At 38.0% G+C, this 19,800-nt stretch overlaps 1 protein-coding gene across 1 annotated transcript; it reads right to left on the bottom strand.

Moving 5' to 3' along the window:
- Nucleotides 1-16,948: 16,948 nt before the first annotated feature.
- Nucleotides 16,949-18,489, bottom strand: LOC145557762 (uncharacterized). The gene is made up of 3 exons (XM_081618937.1): nucleotides 18,075-18,489; nucleotides 17,700-17,990; nucleotides 16,949-17,508 (listed from the first exon to the last, which is right to left on the bottom strand). Exons 1-3 carry the CDS (start codon nucleotides 18,487-18,489, stop codon nucleotides 16,949-16,951), a joined length of 1,266 nt encoding a protein of 421 aa, XP_081475063.1.
- Nucleotides 18,490-19,800: the final 1,311 nt, after the last annotated feature.

Below are 19,800 nucleotides of genomic sequence, written 5' to 3'. Positions count from 1 at the left end.
AAGGATTTAAATGTTGGAGATGAGTGGGGAAGATATATAGGTTGTTAAGACAAGAAAAATTGTAAAAGTAAATTATAATAAAATAAATTCAAAGGGTGAAGAAGAGGTGGACATGTGGTGTACATATATAATTTGTGTTTTCATATATTCCCTTCGTTTTGTTTAATGCGTTACTTTGATTTTTGCACTATTTACATATTATGGTCGCTTAATTTTTTCACCTCTATAAAATAAATAAATGTTATTATATATTACTTCCTCCGTTCTTTTTAGGGCCTGTTCTCATTGACTGAACTGAACTGAGCTGAACTGAGCTGAATTGAACTGAAATGAGTTGAGCTGAGCTGAACTGAACTGAACTGAAATGAATATTTTATAAGAGAAGGAAATTAGGAGCTGAACCGAACTGAACTGAACTGAGCTGAACTGAACTGAACTGAACTGAACTGAGCTGAGCTGAACTAAACTAAACTAAACTGAATTTCAACGTAAGAGAGCAGGCCCTTACTTGACCAGCTTTGACTTTTACACTATTCATCACCCCTCCTTTGACCAACATTTGTGAATAATATGTAAGGAAAAATATATTCATGTAAGATCTTTTTGAATTCGTCTCAATAAGTACTATCATAATATATGACCTTATAATTTTTATTTATGGAGAATTAAAGTTATTGATCATTAAAGTTTTGCATTGACAAGCGTGATAAAAGAAACAGGTCAAGTAAAAACAGAGGAAGTATGCCATTAGATTAGTCATAATATCTAGTTTCATACTCCCTCCGATTTTAAATACTTGCTCCACTTTCCTTTTCCGGCCGTTTTTAAATACTTGCTCCATTTCCTTTTATGGAAAGCTTTTACAATATTTAATTCATTTCTCACACTTAGTGGACCCAACATAATACTCTTTCTCCTCCTATTCTTCCACTACTTTTGCTTTTTACAATTTTTTATTTTTTCAACTACCCCACTACCTCCATATTTTATTACTTTCTCCAATTTCTCCTAAAACTCCCCGCGTGGAGAAATGGAGCAAATATTTAAAAACGGAGGGAGTAATATATTTACTAATACATAATTAAAGATATCAACTGTAAAAGTTACGTCTCGACAAATGTGTTAGTCAAACTGATGCATTTAAAAGAAACAGAGGGAGCAATAGAAATAGATATAAATACAGATTACCTTTTAGCGGGTTGTAGACACCTATTTGTGTCTCCCCAAAACCAAACCCAGTGATGAGTACCTTTCGCGTCGAATCATAATCGAATGAAGTGAAAGCGTGGAAAGTTTAGTGTTGCGGATAGTTTTAATTTCTTTTCTCTTCTCTCTGTTTTTTAAAACTTATTTTAAGAAAACAGCCAATCCAGTTTGGTTGGTCCATGATATGGGTCCAATAGTAGTGTAGTTGGATGGGGCTTGAAAAGAACTTTCCAACGATATATTATAAGCCTAATTCCGATTAATCTTGAGGAAGTTATGACCAATTTACTGAACTGGGCTCGGTTTGAGCCTTATATACGGCCCAATGATCTAGAGGAGGGCCTAATATAGATTTATCATTCCTAATGCAATTAGGAATGGTTTTAGTATTCTAGATTCTTCTAGAAGGTTCTTTTCATTCCTAATTCAATTAGCATTGATAAATTGATTTTTGTTGACTTTTAGAGTTTTAATTAGAATAAAAGAACATTTTCTGAGGGAAATACGATTTTATCCTCCTGTACGGCAATTTTTATCTGATTTTAAGAAAATGCGTGAATTTCTGAATCAACGCCAAACGCCAGCTGTAGCGCCTGGCGCTACTCTTGGCGCCTGGCGCTAATTAGATTTTATCTGCGCCAAAACCCTGTTTTGATATTTTATCTTTTTGGCTGATTTTCTTTATAAATAGCTTTCTAAAAACTCCGTTTTCATTCACCAATTCTAATCTACAATCTACCGATTCTTACTTTCTTTCTCTTTTTCTAAACTAGCCTTCTCTCAAATATAAAAATTCCGCATTCATTAGATTTAGAAGCACCTAGCCATATTCGAAGTTGCCTTCGCCCTAGACATGAAAGGTTTTAATTTCTGAGGGTTTGGTCCCAAATCTCTCTTTCCATTATTTAATTTAATTGTTGTTTATTATTTTTCTTGAAGTTACTAACGCGTGTATTTTGTTATTAGAAAGAGGTACGAGGCATCAAAGTAAGTACTTTAATGATTAATTGATATTATGATGTAGAAATCATGTCTATATTGTTATTATGATATTCCTAGTATCATGTCTAGGGTGATTTTAATACTAAGTATGATTGTTATGATGCCTTCTATTTTCTTTCCTAATATTTATGATTGTTAGTATCATGTTAGGGCTAAATATATGATTTTTATTGTTTAGTGACATGATAGGGTTTGTTATTAATCTTGTTAGTATCATGCCTAGGATCTTGCTATTATTATGCTTTAACATGATTCATGATTATTTTTATAATTGTTTTGATTATGATTTTATGATTGTAATTATTGTTATCATGATAATTATTGTTTTGATTATTATTATGTTGCTTGATACATTATTTATTGTTATTGCTTCATCACGTCTTTTATGCATGTTTAAAGGGAATTGATATTTGTAATCACGCTTATATAAGATATTTAATAATCTTGTTTAGGGTTAATATGATTATAATTCAAGTGATCGCCAATAATAGATTTATTTGTGCATTAATATTCAACCAATATAGTTAAACAGGTTTAGGGTAAACCTATTGATTGCATGTTAGTCAGAAAGCGCACATGAATACGATCTGAATAAAGTAGAGGCCTATTATTAGGGCAGGTTCAATCTCTTTTAGGTTGGATTTGTACCTTCATCCCCGAACCCTATTTGGTTCAAGACCTTATGGAGTTGACGATCTCTTGGATCGTTAAGGGGTGTAACCTTCACCTCGTGAACGATTTACAAGTTCCTAAAAAAACTTGTTGGCGACTCTTTTGCTCTATCTTCTTTCCCTTTGGACGCCACCATACTTTAGTGTATGATCACAGTGGGGTTCAAGCTAGGGGATTAACGCTTGAACTATTCCCCATAGTTTTTGACGACTCTGCTGGGGAGGATTTCTATTTTAATTCTTGAATTTGTTTCGGCAATGATTTAGAATGAGTGGATGAGACTGGAAACGTTCTAAGTATTTCATGTGCGTAATTTTGATTAACATTATTGTCATATGCATAAAAAAGATCTCATTGGAAAGACCATCCGTAATGAGTTAAAAACATAGGATTTTACACGTAGGAAATTTGAGAAATATCTTTCACAACTAGGACCGAAATAACACTGCGCGAAATTGGAAAATTTTATCGAGCACAGAAAGCTGCTGAGGCATGTAGGAATTAGCGTCAGCGAACAGAAGCTAGCGCCAGACATTTAACTGTATCGCCAGACGACAGCTCTGTCGTTAGGCGCTACAGCTAAATTCTGGCGCCAACCTCTTTTTGCTGGCGCCAAATTCTTCCAATACCAAGCCAGAAATATGCGTTCTAATTTCGACCAGTTTTTCGCATTGTTTGCTCGATCCTACTTCCTGATTGAGTTTTTCTCACTTTTCTGAAACCCATATGTGTTTTACATATGGACATAACCCTCTGGGAATTCATGCTCCATCTACCTAATTGAACGCTCTGAGCAACAAAGGGTACACCTGAGAATGTTGAATTCACCAAACCATGGAAGCGAGTTTTTTTTTTCTAAAACTCGCGGTGTCCTATCCACTCGCGCCAACCCTTCACGGTTAGGCTTCCGCGCGGTGCATTCGGACAATTAACCATGGACCCTCTATTAACTAAACCATATCCCGAACTTTAGAGAATTAGAGCCATGGTTAGGCTGCAAACTCATTGCATCATATTGTGCCTACTTGACTAATTGTGCATAATTTGTTGTGCATATACTATGATTTCTTAACCGTTTATTTGACTTGTGTTGAGATTTAATAAATTAATGACTTAAAGAACTTTGCCTAATTAATTAATTGATTAATTAATTTGAGTAAATAAAGTCTATTTTTTTAAAATAGAATTGACCTAGTACGACTTTAGGTATACCCCTGTTAATTAATAACACTGAAAACAGTTCCATATTGAAGCTCCAGCAATGGCGCCAAAGTCTGAACTGTAGCGCCACTCTGTGGAGTGTGGCGCCTGGCGACAACTCTGTCGTCTGGCGCTACACTACACAGTGCGGCGCCAGTCCTGTCGTTTTGACGACAGTTCGGATTATTGATTGAGTCATCACCTAGTGTCTAATTAACCAGTTACTAATTAATTCGGCTAAATATAACTGTCAATAATACTTTGTTAAGTCATTACTTGAGTCTAGGCACTAAGTCCCATGGTCATAACACGAGTCTTAACATGTCACCTACACTCACTAGTCCTAGCACACACTTTGAGTACATGTATCACCATGACCATGTCTTGGGTTCATGCATGAGTCGGTTTTTTCCGTCATTTGAGTTGGGGGTACATTCTATTCCTAATTCTTCATATCCCTCCATCTATATCATTTTTTCTTCACATTCGATTCCAATCTTTCTTCACTTCCTCCATCCATTGCATGTTGAATAAAGTTTGAGTCAAATTAATTAACAATAAATATCCCCAAATTCCTTTTCCACAGTACTTGGTCAAGGAGAGAAGGGCGATTAATCAAGGACAACCTCTTTATTCAAGTCTCACTTTTTTATAAACCAATTCGTCAAAAGAGGAAGGCTAAAAAGATAATGGCAAGTCAAGAGGAAGTTAATGAACTTAGGATCAATTGAATGACGTGACTGAGGTGTTAAAGGCTTTAACCCTCAAAATTGATGATCCCGTGAAGCAACAACAGATGGACCTCATGCAAGAGAGTCTAAGAAAGCTATCTAGCGACTATAAATTTCAGGGCATTAGTTCACAAGGGGTCTCGCTGGACAAGGAACTTCTTCCGCATAAGTTCAATGCCACTGACATCCCAAAATTCAAGGTAACAGATAACCCTTACTGTCATCTAAGAGGTTTTGAAACTATAATGAGCATTAAGGGTATCGATAAGAAGGTTTTCCCCTCTCTGTTCCCACTATCTCTCGAGACCGTTTGCCAGCAATGGTTCTTTTCTCACGAGAAAGAAAAAACCTCCACCTGGGAGTCCATAGCAAACTCTTTCATAGATAGATATAAGTGCAACATCCAAGACGAAACAGACTATAGACAACTCGTGATGTTAAAACAAAAAGAAAACGAAGGGTTCACTTCTTTCTTCAATAAATGGAGGGAAACTTCCGCTAATATGGTCAAGGCTCCTACCGAAAAAGAATCTGTGAGGATGTTTATCAAGAATCTCCAAGGGAAGTATTCAAGGCACTTAAAGTACCAACACAACTTGAATACTTTCAAGGATGTCTATAATATAGGCATTGACATTGAAGATGACCTTCAGAAAGATAATAGTGCGAGAGGAAAGAAGAACGACCATCCTTCTTCTTCCTCTCCCATTAATGAGGTACATGCCACGAACACCTCTAAATCGCGAATCCAAAGGTCAAAAAGGGTGTTCACTCCACTTGGTATGAGTTATGAAACAGCTTTCGAGAAGTTACACCACAAAGGACTAGTCATGCCCATAGGGCCTATCAAAGATCCAGTTCCAGAAGCCAGGCCACCCAAGTGGGACCCCAATAAGCACTGCAAATATCACCAAGGAAAGGGTCACGACACTAAGGAGTGTTGGAAACTCAAAGAAGCTATTCAAGATCTGATCGATAACAATGAAACTTCCGAAATTCTAGACATCGAAGAAGATCAAGCATCCTTCGATCCATCACTTCTTATCACACCTGTAGGAGAGCCCATGATCGAGACAGCTTATATAATCTTTCTCGATGAACTGGCCATGATTGGGGAGGATGAAAGTCTTTTCTTAGATAATACCAGGGAAGACTCGTCAAGTCTAACAGAGGACGTTCAAAGATTGCAAGATGTCGTTGCCATGCTCTTGAACGTGGTAGAAGGACTAGCAAATCGGGTGATGGTCATCGAACAAAATTCTCGCCAAGGGTTTAATGAAGAACTCAATGCTCCTAAGCCACGGGCAAAACGGACTATTGAAGAATACACACCAATAGGAATGACTTACAATGAAGCTTTTGACTGTCTTCATGATCAAGGTCATATTCACTCCATTGGTCCCAATCAAGACCCTCCATCTGAAAAGCGTTTTCCCAATTGGGACCCAAATTCCTATTGTCGATACCATAGAGGTCGCGGTCACACTACTGAAAAGTGTCTCGCCCTCAAGGATCATGTTCAAGACTTCATTGATTCAAATCTCCTTCATGTTCCTCCGCGCGACAAGAAGGCCAAGATTAGTAACAATAGTAACAGTGGTTGTAAAGGGAAGAAGAACGACTATCCTTCTCCTTCCGAAAACACCTACTCTAGCAACAGTGTTGGTACTTTCGACCTTAATAAGATCTTAGGATTTAGAAAGCAACAAAAAAGGGATTTTACCCCTATTGGAATTAGCTACGATGACGCTTTCGATCGACTCCACGCCAAGGGACTCATTACTCCTATTGGACCTCTTCAAGATCCCCTACTTGAGAAGAGATTGCCTAGTTGGAATCCAAATGTGCGCTGCAAGTACCATCAAGGTAGGGGTCATGCTACTGAGAGCTGTTGGAAGCTAAAGGAGGCTATCCAACATTTGATTGATAATAACAAGCTTCCCATACCTCCAGTTAACAAGAAGAGTGAGTGATGATAAAGCAAACAACACAAGACAAGAGGCGAGCTTCAACGACGAGATTTCATGACATCTTTTTTCTTTTTCTTTATTTACCCTTTCCCCAATAAGTCTAGCATAGACACCTTTTCTTTTCCCTTAGATTAATTTTGTAGATTCTTTCTTTTCCCCTGTTTAATAAAATGAGCATTTATTCTCTTACATATGATCATTTCATTACATTGCATTTTAAAAAAAAAAAAATCTCCATGTCGAATTAAGCACGAGGTATACCAATGATTTGGGGCACCCCTTGTAGCCACATCATATTTCCTTTCACCTTTCTAATTTACAAACCCTTTCTTCATAAACTACTTCGAGCCTCGTCTAACGATAGAACTTTCTTTTTTCAACCCACATCTACCTAACCTTGGGATGGGATGGTGTGTAACTTATGCAATCTCAAAAGCTTGAGTGACTTCAAAATATTAATATAGAAAAAAAATAAGCAAAAAAAAAATAAAATAAAAGTGTACAAAAGGGAAAGTGTTCCAATGTCTTTGATATGAAAATATCTTTGATATGAACACGTCTCAGATTGCGTCTCTTATCGAGTGCTTGGTACCGTGCCTGAGAAACATGAATGCCAAGTGAGTGATAGACCGCATGATAGGGATTGCCCACACTTATAAAAATGAAATAAATGCTAAAGCAAAAAAAAAAAGAGCTAAAAAGAGTAGAAAATCTCAAGCATGAAAATACAAATATTTAAAAGCAAGGTTGCACACCTTGGGGGCTTATCGAGGGTCTTGAGCTTTTTCCCTTTCTTCTTCAACCTTTAGCCTAACCACGTTACAACCCTTAAAAAAGACCTTTTTGAGGTATACAGACACTTGTGCGAGGTTCGGCTAGAGCTACGTTCGGCCTGATTCCTAACGGATACGTAGGCAACCTCACATCGAGGTGCGGCCGTAATAAACATGCATTCATATTCACATTCACACATCATGATCATATCAAGGAATTTCCAATGCTCATCCCTTTTCATGTAGAGCTAGACTTGGGGGCTTGATCCCTACATTATTAACTTACCTAGCCTAAGAGTCACCACCATTTGACTCTTTTTAATATATCTTTCCACACACTTAGCCCTTGCGGTCTAACTTTAGTGTCACTATCACACACGTCACAGATACTTGACCAAATATACTTTCCCTTAGAAACCCTTTGTCATGAAATCATAACACTGAAGCATGCATTGTCATATCAAAATCACTCATCACTCATAATCATCATTGCATATCGAAGTATGAAGTGCTTAGCCTCCGTGCCTAAGTTATCTAAATACTTTCATTATCGAGTCAACCAGGATAGTCTAAGATGTTACAATCCTTGTACTGTGAGAAACAACATTTGACTAAGCTCATTCAACACGCGCCTTCAAAAAAACATCGATTCTTTTTTGCGTCTTTCTTTTTCGGGAGAAAGTCGGTACCCTCCACAAAAATGGCGGAAATTTTTTTGCTTTTTAGCATTTTCGAGTCGCACAATCATAATACAATGCACACACGGGTCATGAGTCACACGTGTCATTTTACTTCGAGTCGAGTCAACCTCGAGTCAGTCAATCACAGCGAGTCAAGTTTATACCTTGAGTCGTGTCAAGTCGATTTGAGTCAAGAGACATTAAACCTTAGGTCAACCCTAAGATAATTAAAGAGATTAGCAAAGTTCTATAGTAAAAAATAAATACAGGTGCAGCAGAATAGGGAAGACCCTACTCCAGCGCCAGACGAAAACATCTAGCGTCTGACAATAGTTTTAGCGCCTGGCGCTAGATCATAGCGTCTGGCGACATAACCAATTCTTGGCGCCAGAGATATTTCAGCAGCGACAGAGCTCGAAGCCTCTCAAAAAGGTGATTTCGACCTCATACAACAATTTCGGGTTCCTTGGTACGCCAGTTAGCCCCTATAAGCAATTTGACATGATCAAGTAGTCAGTTTGATAACAATCACAATAAGTGATCGACCTGATGAAAGATCGTCTCACTTAGCTTAAAGCGCCTAAGAATTGGCTCATCACGGAGACACCGACATACTGGTTTTAGCGGAAGCAAAGTTCAAGCGAGCTTTAGAGATCGGCAAGCGTTGGTCTTCAGAAATTTTTCTTCGGCATAATATCGCAACAAACATTCAATCATCGAAGCTCTTTTGTTCAGAGACGCGTGGACAATCCTTTCAAGCTCTTTTGTTCAGAGACGCGTGGACATGTTATCAAGCTCTTTTGTTCAGAGACACGTGAACATTTCCATCAAGCTCTTTTGCTCTAGAGACGCGTGGACATTTCTTTCAAGCTCTTTTGCTCAGAGACGCGTGTGCATCCTATTATCAAGCTCTTTGTTCAGAGGCGAGTGGACATATTAAAAAAAAGAAGCTCTTTGTTCAGAGGCGCGTGAACATATCCAAAAAAAAGAAGCTCTTTGTTTAGAGACGAGTGAACATCGAAACAGCAAGATGTCGTTTGCTAGATTGTGGAGAGTTGTCACAAACAACTGAAGGTGATTTCAAGCGAAGTTGTCTTCGATCATGTTCCCTTAGACGTGGAAGATGGTCATAAAGCGGAAGAAGATTGTTTCAAGCGAAGCAATCTTCGATAGTATTCCCTTGGACGTGGAATATTATCAAAGCGGAATAGGATTGTTTCAAGCAAAGCAATCTTCGATAGTATTCCCTTGGACGTGGAATATTATCAAAGCGGAAGAGGATCGTTTCAAGAGAAGCAGTCTTCTATATCTAGGGATAACAATGGGTCGGATTTGGACCGGATCCGGATGGACCCGGATCCAGATCCGTTTTTGTATATAGGATCCAGATCCGACCCGGATCCGTCGGGTCTAGAAAATGAAGACCCAGATCCAATATATTTTGCCTAATTTTTTGCAATAAATGTAATGTTCGGTTCAAAAAATTTATTTCAAACTTACGTTGTTGGTTATTAAGTTCAACCCTAAATTAACCAACTTATACAATCATATTTTGAATTAAAATTATAAACAAAAAAAAAATACGATGTTAAATATGAGCTAGTGAAAAAACAACGATGATATATATAATATAAGCATCCAAACTTCTTCTCTTGAAAGGGTTAATCTTTATAATTACTAACATTATCAACATTTTTAATAAAGAAACAAACAAACAATTTTAGTTTTTTTTAATAAGAAAAACAAAAAAAAACGGGTCCACGGATCTGGATCCGGGTCTAGGGCCCATACCCAGATCCAGATCCCTTTTTGTCAGCAAGACCCGGATTCGTCGGGTCCAAAATTTGAAGACCCAGATCCGTGAAAAACAGATCTGGATCCACGGATCCAGGTCGGGTCCAGATCCATTTCCATCCCTATCTATATCGGAAGCAGTTACAAGCGTAGCGGTTTTCAAGCTGGATGGCATTCTCTTGGCAGGAGGTCATCAAAACAGCGAATCGGTTACTTTCAGAGACGTGTGCTCGACGGTGCAAGATACACATTTCTTAACTCTTTTATCTGTTTAACTAACGCTAGTTTGCAGGTATCGGCGTTACAAGAGTGATTTGGGATCGCAGAAAGTTCTGAATCATTCTCCGTCCCTATCGCTACTTTGACTTTTGTTTTCGAAACTCGCGTTTCTCCAAACTCAGTCAAAGTGGGGGCTTCTATAGACACCTATTTGTGTCTCCCCAAAACAAACCCAGTGATGAGTACCTTTCGCGTCGAATCATAATCGAATGAAGTGAAAGTGTGGAAAGTTTAGTGTTGCGGATAGTTTTAATTTCTTTCCTCTTCTCTCTGTTTTTGAAAACTTATTTTAAGAAAACAGCCAATAAAGTTTGGTTGGTCCATGATATGGGTCTAATAGTAGTGTAGTTGGATGGGGCTTGAAAAGTGCTTTCCAACGATATATTATAAGCCTAATTCCGATGAATCTTGAGGAAGTTATGGCCAATTTACTGAACTGGGCCCGGTTTGAGCCTTATATACGGCCCAATGATATAGAGGAGGGGATAATATAGATTTATCATTCCTAATGCAATTAGGAATGGTTTTAGTCTTCTAGATTCTTCTAGAAGGTTCTTTTCATTCCTAATTCAATTAGCATTGATAAATTGATTTTTGTTGACTTTTAGAGTTTTAATTAGAATCAAAGAACATTTTCTGAGGGAAATACGATTTTATCCTCCTGTACGACAATTTTTATCTGATTTTAAGAAAACGCGTGAATTTCTAAATCAACGCTAAACGCCAGCTGTAGCGCCTGGCGCTACTCTTGGCGCCTGACGCTAGCATTGGCGCCTGGCGCTAATGTTGACGTCTGGCGCCAATAGCCAGCGTTGGCGCTAATAAAATTTTATCTGCGCCAGAACCCTGTTTTTATATTTTATCTTTTTCGCTGATTTTCTTTATAAATAGCTTTCTAAAAACTCCGTTTTCATTCACCAATTCTAATCTACGATCTACCGATTCTTACTTTCTCTCTCTTTTTCTAAACTAGCCTTCTCTCAAATATAAAAATTCTGCATTCATTAGATTTAGAAGCACCTATTCGAAGTTGCCTTCGCCCTAGACGTGAAAGGTTTTAATTTCTGAGGGTTTGGTCCCAAATCTCTCTTTCCATTATTTAATTTAATTGTTGTTTATTATTTTTCTTGAAGTTACTAACGCGTGTATTTTGTTATTAGAAAGAGGTACGAGGCATCAAAGTAAGTATTTTAATGGTTTTTATTGATGTTATGATATAGAGTTCATGCTTAGGTTGTTATTATGATTCCTAGTATCATGTCTAGGGTGATTTTAATACTAAGTATGATTGTTATGATGCCTTCTATTTTCTTTCCTAATATTTATGATTGTTAGTATCATGTTAGGGCTAAATATATGATTTTTATTGTTTAGTGACATGATAGGGTTTGTTATTAATCTTGTTAGTATCATGCCTAGGATCTTGCTATTATTATGCTTTAACATGATTCATGATTATTTTTATAATTGTTTTGATTATGATTTTATGATTGTAATTATTGTTATCATGATAATTATTATTTTGATTATTATTATGTTGCTTGATACATTATTTATTGTTATTGCTTGATCACGCCTTTTATGCATGTTTAAAGGGAATTGGTATTTGTAATCACGCTTATATAAGATATTTAATAATCTTGTTTAGGGTTAATATGATTATAATTCAAGTGATCGCCAATAATAGATTTATTTGTGCATTAATATTCAACCAATATAGTTAAACAGGTTTAGGGTAAACCTATTGATTGCATGTTAGTCAGAAAGCGCACATGAATACGATCTGAATAAAGTAGAGGCCTATTATTAGGGCAGGTTCAATCTCTTTTAGGTTGGATTTGTACCTTCATCCCCGAACCCTATTTGGTTCAAGACCTTATGGAGTTGATGATCTTCTGGATCGTTAAGGGGTGTAACCTTCACCTCGTGAACGGTTTACAAGTTCCTAAAAAAACTTGTTGGCGACTCTTTTGCTCTATCTTCTTTCCCTTTGGACGCCACCGCACTTTAGTGTATGATCACAGTGGGGTTCAAGATAGGGGATTAACGCTTGAAATATTCCCCACAGGGGCGTTTGGTTCAAACAATGGTATGAGTTTGGAATGAGGAATGAAACCTGGGGTGTATGGGGTTGGAACTTGATACTTGATTTCTTGTTTTTTGTTTTTATCTAGGAATGACAATTTCTTTTTAATTTTAAACTAAAGGTATGAGTTTGAGCCATACCCACCTCCCCCCTTGGGTTTCAAAAACCCATACCTTGGGGGTTTGAGGTATGGGTTTGAAAAATGAAATTTCTACAAACAAACACAAGGTATGGGTTTTGGTTATTACAAACCCATACCTTATACCTAATATGCTTGAACCAAACACCCCCTTTGTATAGTTGACAAGTAAGAATGGGTCACTCTAGGTCGAAGGCTAATAATCAACCTTAAGGGTCAGTTAAGTTCACCTTAAATGATCTAATTTAAAATTTTCTAATATGATATGCTTTAATCTTTTTTTTTTTTTTTTTCTAATTTGGTATGCTAAACTCAGTTTTGCTAATTTGATACGAATGTCTTATCTAACTAGTCTTTGAAATTGTATGTATCAATTAGGGTTTTGTTAAATTCGTAATAATGTGTATTTTTCATTACAAAAATAGAACATATTCACCTCCAATTTGACGACTAGAGAACAATGCATGTCTTTGTCCAAAAGTTTGGCTTGTTTCACTTTTTAATTTAATCCTAGTCCTATTCAAGGTGTCGTTCATACGGAACACAAAAAATGCACATATAACAATACACTATGTTATAATTTGTTTTTTTCCAATCTAGTTTGATATGGACTTATTCAGGTCGATCTAGTTTGTAATTGTTTAGGAAAATCTTAGTGAAGGCATCTAGGAATTTGCTTAGGGATTTAGGGGTAATAACAATAAAACCACAAGTATGGAATACAATAACCAAGAGCAATAATAAAGCAATAAGTAAACAATTAAACTGAAAGAGAATAAGTTTAGAGATACAATACTGAGTAAGGACATGCCTCCTTGTTCAGCAAAGACACGATTCCGAGAGTATAAAATAATCAGCTTATATTAATGTATATGTGAGCGTACATGAGTATTATGATGTCTAATTATGCTATTTATACTCAGGACCTATTAGGGTTACAAAGATACTGAATATATTCAAAGCATGAGAGATATTCTTAATTTATTCTATTTCCCTGTTCAATAGGTGTATTCTTGGCAAGTATCTTCATGATTGATATTCTGATCTTGCTTGCCTTGCTTGTTCTAGTCAAGCCGTTTTGCCTGCTTTAGTGTATCTTCTGATCATGGAATGGTGCCCTAAATATATTGGGTCGCTTAGTGATACGGGCCCAACAATTGCCCCTAATTTTTATGTTCAAGTATTGAAGGTGAAATTACCTAAAGGGAGCCGTTGGAGAATTTTCGAATTTTTGGAAGTTATTTCAACGATTAACAAAAATAAGGAACGTGATGGCAATTTTAAGGCAAGTGCCTCGATAACTGTAAAGGGCGGTTTATTTCTCTTGCAGTATTTATTGGGTGTGCAGGCTTACATCAAATCACTTCACTCTTTGCCCCAATTTCGAATTTTCTTCAGGTACTTTCTCTCTCTTCTCTGTTCTTCCCTGTTTTTCTTTTATTTCTTTTACTTCCTTTGTGTTTTGCAATGGGTGACGCTGTGAGAGTAGGGTTTGCTGGGGTTGATGAGGGTGTGAAGAAACCGAGTCTCATCACGCAGAACGTTTTCCCTGCTAAGTATGTCTATCCTTCCCATATTACAAAGCTAGGAGGATGTTCAGAAAATCGCTACTGTTGCGCGGTTTCCTGATGGAGTGGTGGTGAAAATACCATCTTCAAGGGAAAGGGTGGACTAGACTGCCCCTGGTTGGGTGTGTTTTTTTTAGTATCCCTTTGTGATTGGGCATACCTTTCCTTTCTCCCCCATTGTTCGTCAAATTCTGTCTAAGGCTAGGGTTTCGCCTTGTCAATTATTGCCCCAGACTTGGAGGGTTTTGCGAATTTTTGAATTGTTGAGTGCGAGGTTAGGTATAGAAATGGATGTAAGAGATTTTTGCTATCCTTACACTATTAGGACCAGTGGCAAGGGTCGAGTTGGATTCGCTTAAAGGATGGTGTCGGTCCTTTGGTGACAGGTCTGGAGAAGGCGTTTGATAAGAAGTGGTACCACAAGTTTTTCTTTGTGAGGATTGATTCATTGGGTGATGATTGTGATTTTTTATTGACACTGTTGAAGCTGAAGGTATTTTATTTTCTTGTTTTCTTTGTGCTGTTTTCCTTCTTTGTTGATTTGGTCTTATTTGCTTGATGGTTGTAGTGAGTAAATTGAAGCAGCGCTCTCAATATCCGTTTCTGATCGATAAGTTGTACGAGTTGAGTGAGGACGAGAGATCTTTTATCAAGTTAACGCAACCTGAGGTGGTTGTCCAGAATAAGGCTTTGGACGATTTCGACTCTGAGCAAAAAGTTGCCCCAACTATGTCTCAAGGTTCGTTTTTCCTTTTTGATAAACTATTGTAGTGCTATCATGTTGCCCTTGTTGGACATCTACTTATTGCATTGTTGTCGTGTGCTTTGTGTTTCTCTTTCTGTACTGTTGTTTCTGCTGGGTTTGCATTGTTGTTTGTTTTTCCTGATTGTACCCTGCTGAATTTGCTGTGTGCCTTGTAGATACTCTAGGTCATTAAGGTCTCATGATTTTCTCAGTTCTTCTTCCCTCTTGGGTCGCATTAGGTCGTGGGCTTCTTCTAAGGGTCTAGAAGATGTCCCTGCCCTAGCTAATGTGATTACACTGAGGAGTGCTCCTCCTCCGCCTCGTAACAACCTTAAGAGGAAATTGGAGATCCCTGCCGATGTTGACGCTGTCGATTTCTCCTATGACTCTTTGGCTCCTCATGATGGTTTTGATGGGATAGTTGGTTCGTACACATATATAGTGGCTTTCAAAGTATGGGCGTAATTTTATTGAAGCGGTGACTAAAGCTAAGATGATTTTTTTCTAAGGGGGCGTACCTTGTTTCCGTACTGAGTAAGGTTTTGCTTACATAGTAGATAGGAAATTGCTCCTTGTCTTCTTCCCTGGTGAGAATTGCACTGATCGTACTTTCAGATACTGCAAGGGACAACTGAAGTGGTTCTCCCTCTTTGGGTTTGGAAAGTATCAAAGCTAAATACTCTTTCAGCTTATGAAAAGCCTCTTCGTGCTCCCGTTCCCATTTGAACTCTTTGTTCTTCTTCAGTACTTCATAGAAAGCTTTGTTTTTGTCGAAAGATTTGGAGATGAACCTATTCAGTGCTGCTATTCTCCCTGTTAGACTCTGTACGTCTTTCTTTGACTTTGGTCATTCTAGATCCAGGATGGCTTTGACTTGGTCCGGGTTAGCTTCTATTCCTCTTTGTGACACCATGTAACCTAAGAATTTCCTTGATTGTACTCCGAATGTACACTTTATAGGATTTAACTTCATTCCGTATTGCTTCAGGATGGCAAAGGCTTCTCTGAGGTCCTTGACGTGATCAACTGCCTTTTTGTACTCGACTGCCATATCGTCTATATAGACTTCCATTGTGTTCCCAATTTGCATGTTCTGCAAACATTTTATTTACCAACCTCTGGTACATCGCTCCTAGCTGCATTCTTCAATCCAAAAGGCATTACCCTGTAGCAATAGATTCCTTGGCTAGTAATGAATGCAATCTTTTCTTGGTCTTCCTTGTACATGAGGATCTGGTTGTACCCGCTGTATGCGTCCATAAAGGAGAGTAGCTCATGCCCTGCTATTGCATCTACTATGGTATCAATGTTAGGTAATGGGAAGGGGTCTTTTGGGCAGGCCTTGTTGATGTCTGTGAAGTCGATGCATATTCTCCGTTTTCCGTTCTTCTTTTTGACTACTACTATGTTGGCAAGCCACTCTGGGTACTCTACTTCTCCGATCTTTCCTGTCTTCAACAAGTTTTAAATTTCTTCATTGATGATCTTGTTCCTTTCTGGCGTGAACTTTCTTCTTTTCTGTTTCACTGGTGTATGCATTGGATCTACGTTCAACTTGTGAGTGATCACATCTAGAGAGATTCCCTTCATATCTTCGTGAGTCCAAGCGAACGCGTTTTTTTCTGTTTCCAAAAATTCTGAAATTTGCTGTCGAAGGTCTATACTCAATTCTAATCCTATCCTGACTTTTTGATCTGGATGGTTGGGGTTCAGCTGGACCTCTATTGCTTCTTGCTCTTCTGCTATACTGAGTTTCTCTTGGCCCAACTGACCCTCTGATTGCTATGCTAAACTCTTCTCTACGGATGTTGCTTTCAGGGAGATCTTGTAACATTCTTTGGCTTCTTTAGGATCCCCTTTAATTTCTTGAATGCCCCACTTTGTAGGGAACTTAATGACTTGATGATAAGTAGATGGGATAGCCTTCATTTCGTGTATCCATGGTCTGCCCAGAATCATATTATACGACGATAAGGTGTCGATCACTAGGAACTTGACTTGCAGGTTAATCCCTTTTGCGTAAGTTGCCAATGTTATTTCTCCGCTTGTTTTCTTGGTCTCTCCGCTAAAATCTACTAGCATTGTTGACTTGTTGACGATGCTCTACTCATCAATGTTCATATGATTCAAGGTATCAAGCATAATGATGTTCGCTGAGCTTCCGTTGTCAACAAGGATTCTCTTGATCATGCAATTTCCTACCGGGAGTGAAATAACTAGGCCATCATGATGGCCTTCTACTGCATCACTTTCTTCGAACATGATTGGGATGTCCATCTTTGACCTTGCCTTTCTATCGGGCTGATCCATATGGCTTTCTTTTGCATGCCGCTTCACTGATGAATATGTTAAGCCGCACACCTCTGACCCTCCTGATATGAAGCATATGGTCTTGACTATTGGAGGAGGAGGTAGGGGGCCACCTTGCTTGGATTCATTCTCTCTTCCTGGAGCTTTAGTCCTAACTGACAAGAGTTCTTTGAGGTAGCCCTTCTTCAATAGGTAAGCAACTTCCTTCCTGAGCGCGACGCATTCATCAGTTGTATGGCCAATATCTGAATGGAAATCGCACCATCTAAATGGATCTTTCTTTTCTCTTGGCCTGTCACTCTTTATAGGCCACTGCACGGTATCTCCCATTTTGATCAAGGTTCTGATTACACCTGCAGGGTTAACATCGAAACAATATTTTCAGGATCTTCCCTCTAATATGAGAATTCTCCCTCGACAGCATTGATTGACCCTTCACCAAAACGGGAACGCTGGTATGGCTTGAATCGGTGATCCCTTCTGGGGAAGTTATTGCTTCTTCTTGGCTGGCAATCTGGCTCTGGAGTCTTCCTTACTTACACACATTCTTCAAATCTGACTTGTGCCATAGCTTTGGCTTGTACGTCTTCAAATGTTGTGCAGGGATACTTTGTTAATTCCTTATAGAGTTCACTATGATCTAGCAACCCCCTTTTAAATGCATCGATTGTTGTAGGAGCATCACACTTGTGTATCCCGATCTTCTCCCTGTTGAACTTGTTAAGATAATCCCTCAAGGATTCTCCATGTCTTTGCACAACACGGTAGAGATCTGAGGATTGCTTCTCGATTTTCCTGCTACTAGCTAATTGAATCTTGAAGAGATTCACCATCCCTTCAAAAGATCAAATTGTCCCATTATCTAAATTAATGAACCAAGTTAGGGTTAGACCTGATAATGTGGCTCCAAAGCCTTTGCACATGATGGCTTCTCTAATATCTCTGGAGATTGAGCTAGTCATCATCTTCTGCTTGTAGAGGGAAACGTGCTCATCAGGGTCTGTTGTTCCATCGTACATGGCCATATTGAGCATACTGAACCTCTTTGGCACTTCCACCATGGCGATCTCTTCTGAGAAAGGAGACTCTATGTAGCCATCTGCTGCTTCTTCCTCCATGGTCTTTGGCACTTCAGGGATCTTGGCAATCTTGGCCTCAAATGCTTTAAGGTACTCCTTGACCACCTTTTCTATCTTTCCTTCCTCAGTTCCTTCATGTTTGTTCTTCTTAAGAGTTCCTACATCCATAAAATCTAAGTCCAGGGGTTGCTCCTTGCTGTTAGAGCCTTTTTCCCCTTTAGGGGTTTGGAAGGTTCCAGACATATCAAGCTGCATAGCTATACTTTCAGTGCTTTTTCTAGTGTTAACGATTTTGGATGCAACTGATTGTAATTGGCTTTGTAGGGCTTCATTTTGTTTGGTTAGGCTAGTGAGCTTGGCTTCGGTTTGAACCTTTTGGGCCAACAATGTTTCGATTTGGCTTTTTTGCTAGTCTAAGGTTTGACGGAATGCATTCATTCCTTCATTGATTTCGGCTATGGTGAATGTTCAGTCATGGTGATTGTCTTGGTTTTTGGCGGATTGGTAGGTTAATTGATTATCAGCCCCACGGTGGGTGCCAAATTGTTTAGGCAAATCTTAGTGAAGGCATCTCGGAATTTTCTTAGGGATTTAGGGGTAATAACAATAAAACCACAAGTATGGAATACAATAACCAAGAGCAATAATAAAGCAATAAGTAAACAATTAAACTGAAAGAGAATAAGTTTAGAGATACAATACTGAGTAAGGACATGCCTCCTTGTTCAGCAAAGACACGATTCCGAGAGTATAAAATAATCAGCTTATATTAATGTATATGTGAGCGTACATGAGTATTATGATGTCTAATTATGCTATTTATACTCAGGACCCATTAGGGTTACAAAGATACTGAATATATTCAAAGTATGAGAGATCTTCTTGATTTATTCTATTTCCATGTTCAATAGGTGTATTCTTGGCAAGTATCTTCATGATTGATATTCTGATCTTGCTTGTCTTGGTTGTTCTAGTCAAGTAGTTTTGCCTGCTTTAATGTATCTTCTGATCATGGAATGATGCCCTAAATGTATTGGGTCGCTTAGTGATACGGGCCCGGCAGTAATAATAATAAGTAAAAATAAGGTGAGCTAAATATAACCTAGATGGACCAGGATTTAGGGTGAAATTAGATTGAGTCAAACGGACTTTTCTGGCCATTTTGAATTAGTTCAAGTTTCATGTAATTTTGAGAGGCTTTGCACGTGGAGATTGTTGAGAGAAAGAGATGCCTTATTACTATTACATCACTTTGTATGAATTTAATAATTAGAGCAAGTACATAAAAGGTGCATAATAAAGCAATATTAAATGTTAGATTAGTAACTATATGTTAATGCAACAATAAAACAACAATAACAAAGATTAACTATATTACTATATATGTTTATTTTATTTTTTTGACAAAATTACTATATATGTTAGTGCAACAATAAAGCAATATTAAATGTTAGATTAGTAGCTTATGCAATAATAAAAATGGAGCGTTAGTGCTCATTCAAATAGAAGAATAGAACATTCAAGCATGATGATTACTCCATGCAAAAGTCCAGCTTTGAGCGAGAC

The sequence above is a fragment of the Chenopodium album genome, chromosome 9 (genome assembly GCF_948465745.1).
Source record: "Chenopodium album chromosome 9, dcCheAlbu1.1, whole genome shotgun sequence".
Taxonomy (NCBI): Eukaryota; Viridiplantae; Streptophyta; class Magnoliopsida; order Caryophyllales; family Amaranthaceae; genus Chenopodium; species Chenopodium album.
This window is presented reverse-complemented; position numbering and strand designations above follow the sequence as displayed.

What these genes read in the sequence shown, in the direction of transcription:
- LOC145557762 (XM_081618937.1), bottom strand. Translation starts at nt 18,489, where the DNA reads ATGCAGCTTGATATGTCTGGAACCTTCCAAACCCCTAAAGGGGAAAAA. An exon ending in TATTAGAGAAGCCATCATGT is followed by an intron (nt 17,991 to 18,074) that starts GCAAAGGCTTTG and finishes GATCTTTTGAAG; the next exon opens with GGATGGTGAATCTCTTCAAG. An exon ending in ACAAGTCAGATTTGAAGAAT is followed by an intron (nt 17,509 to 17,699) that starts GTGTGTAAGTAA and finishes TTAACCCTGCAG; the next exon opens with GTGTAATCAGAACCTTGATC.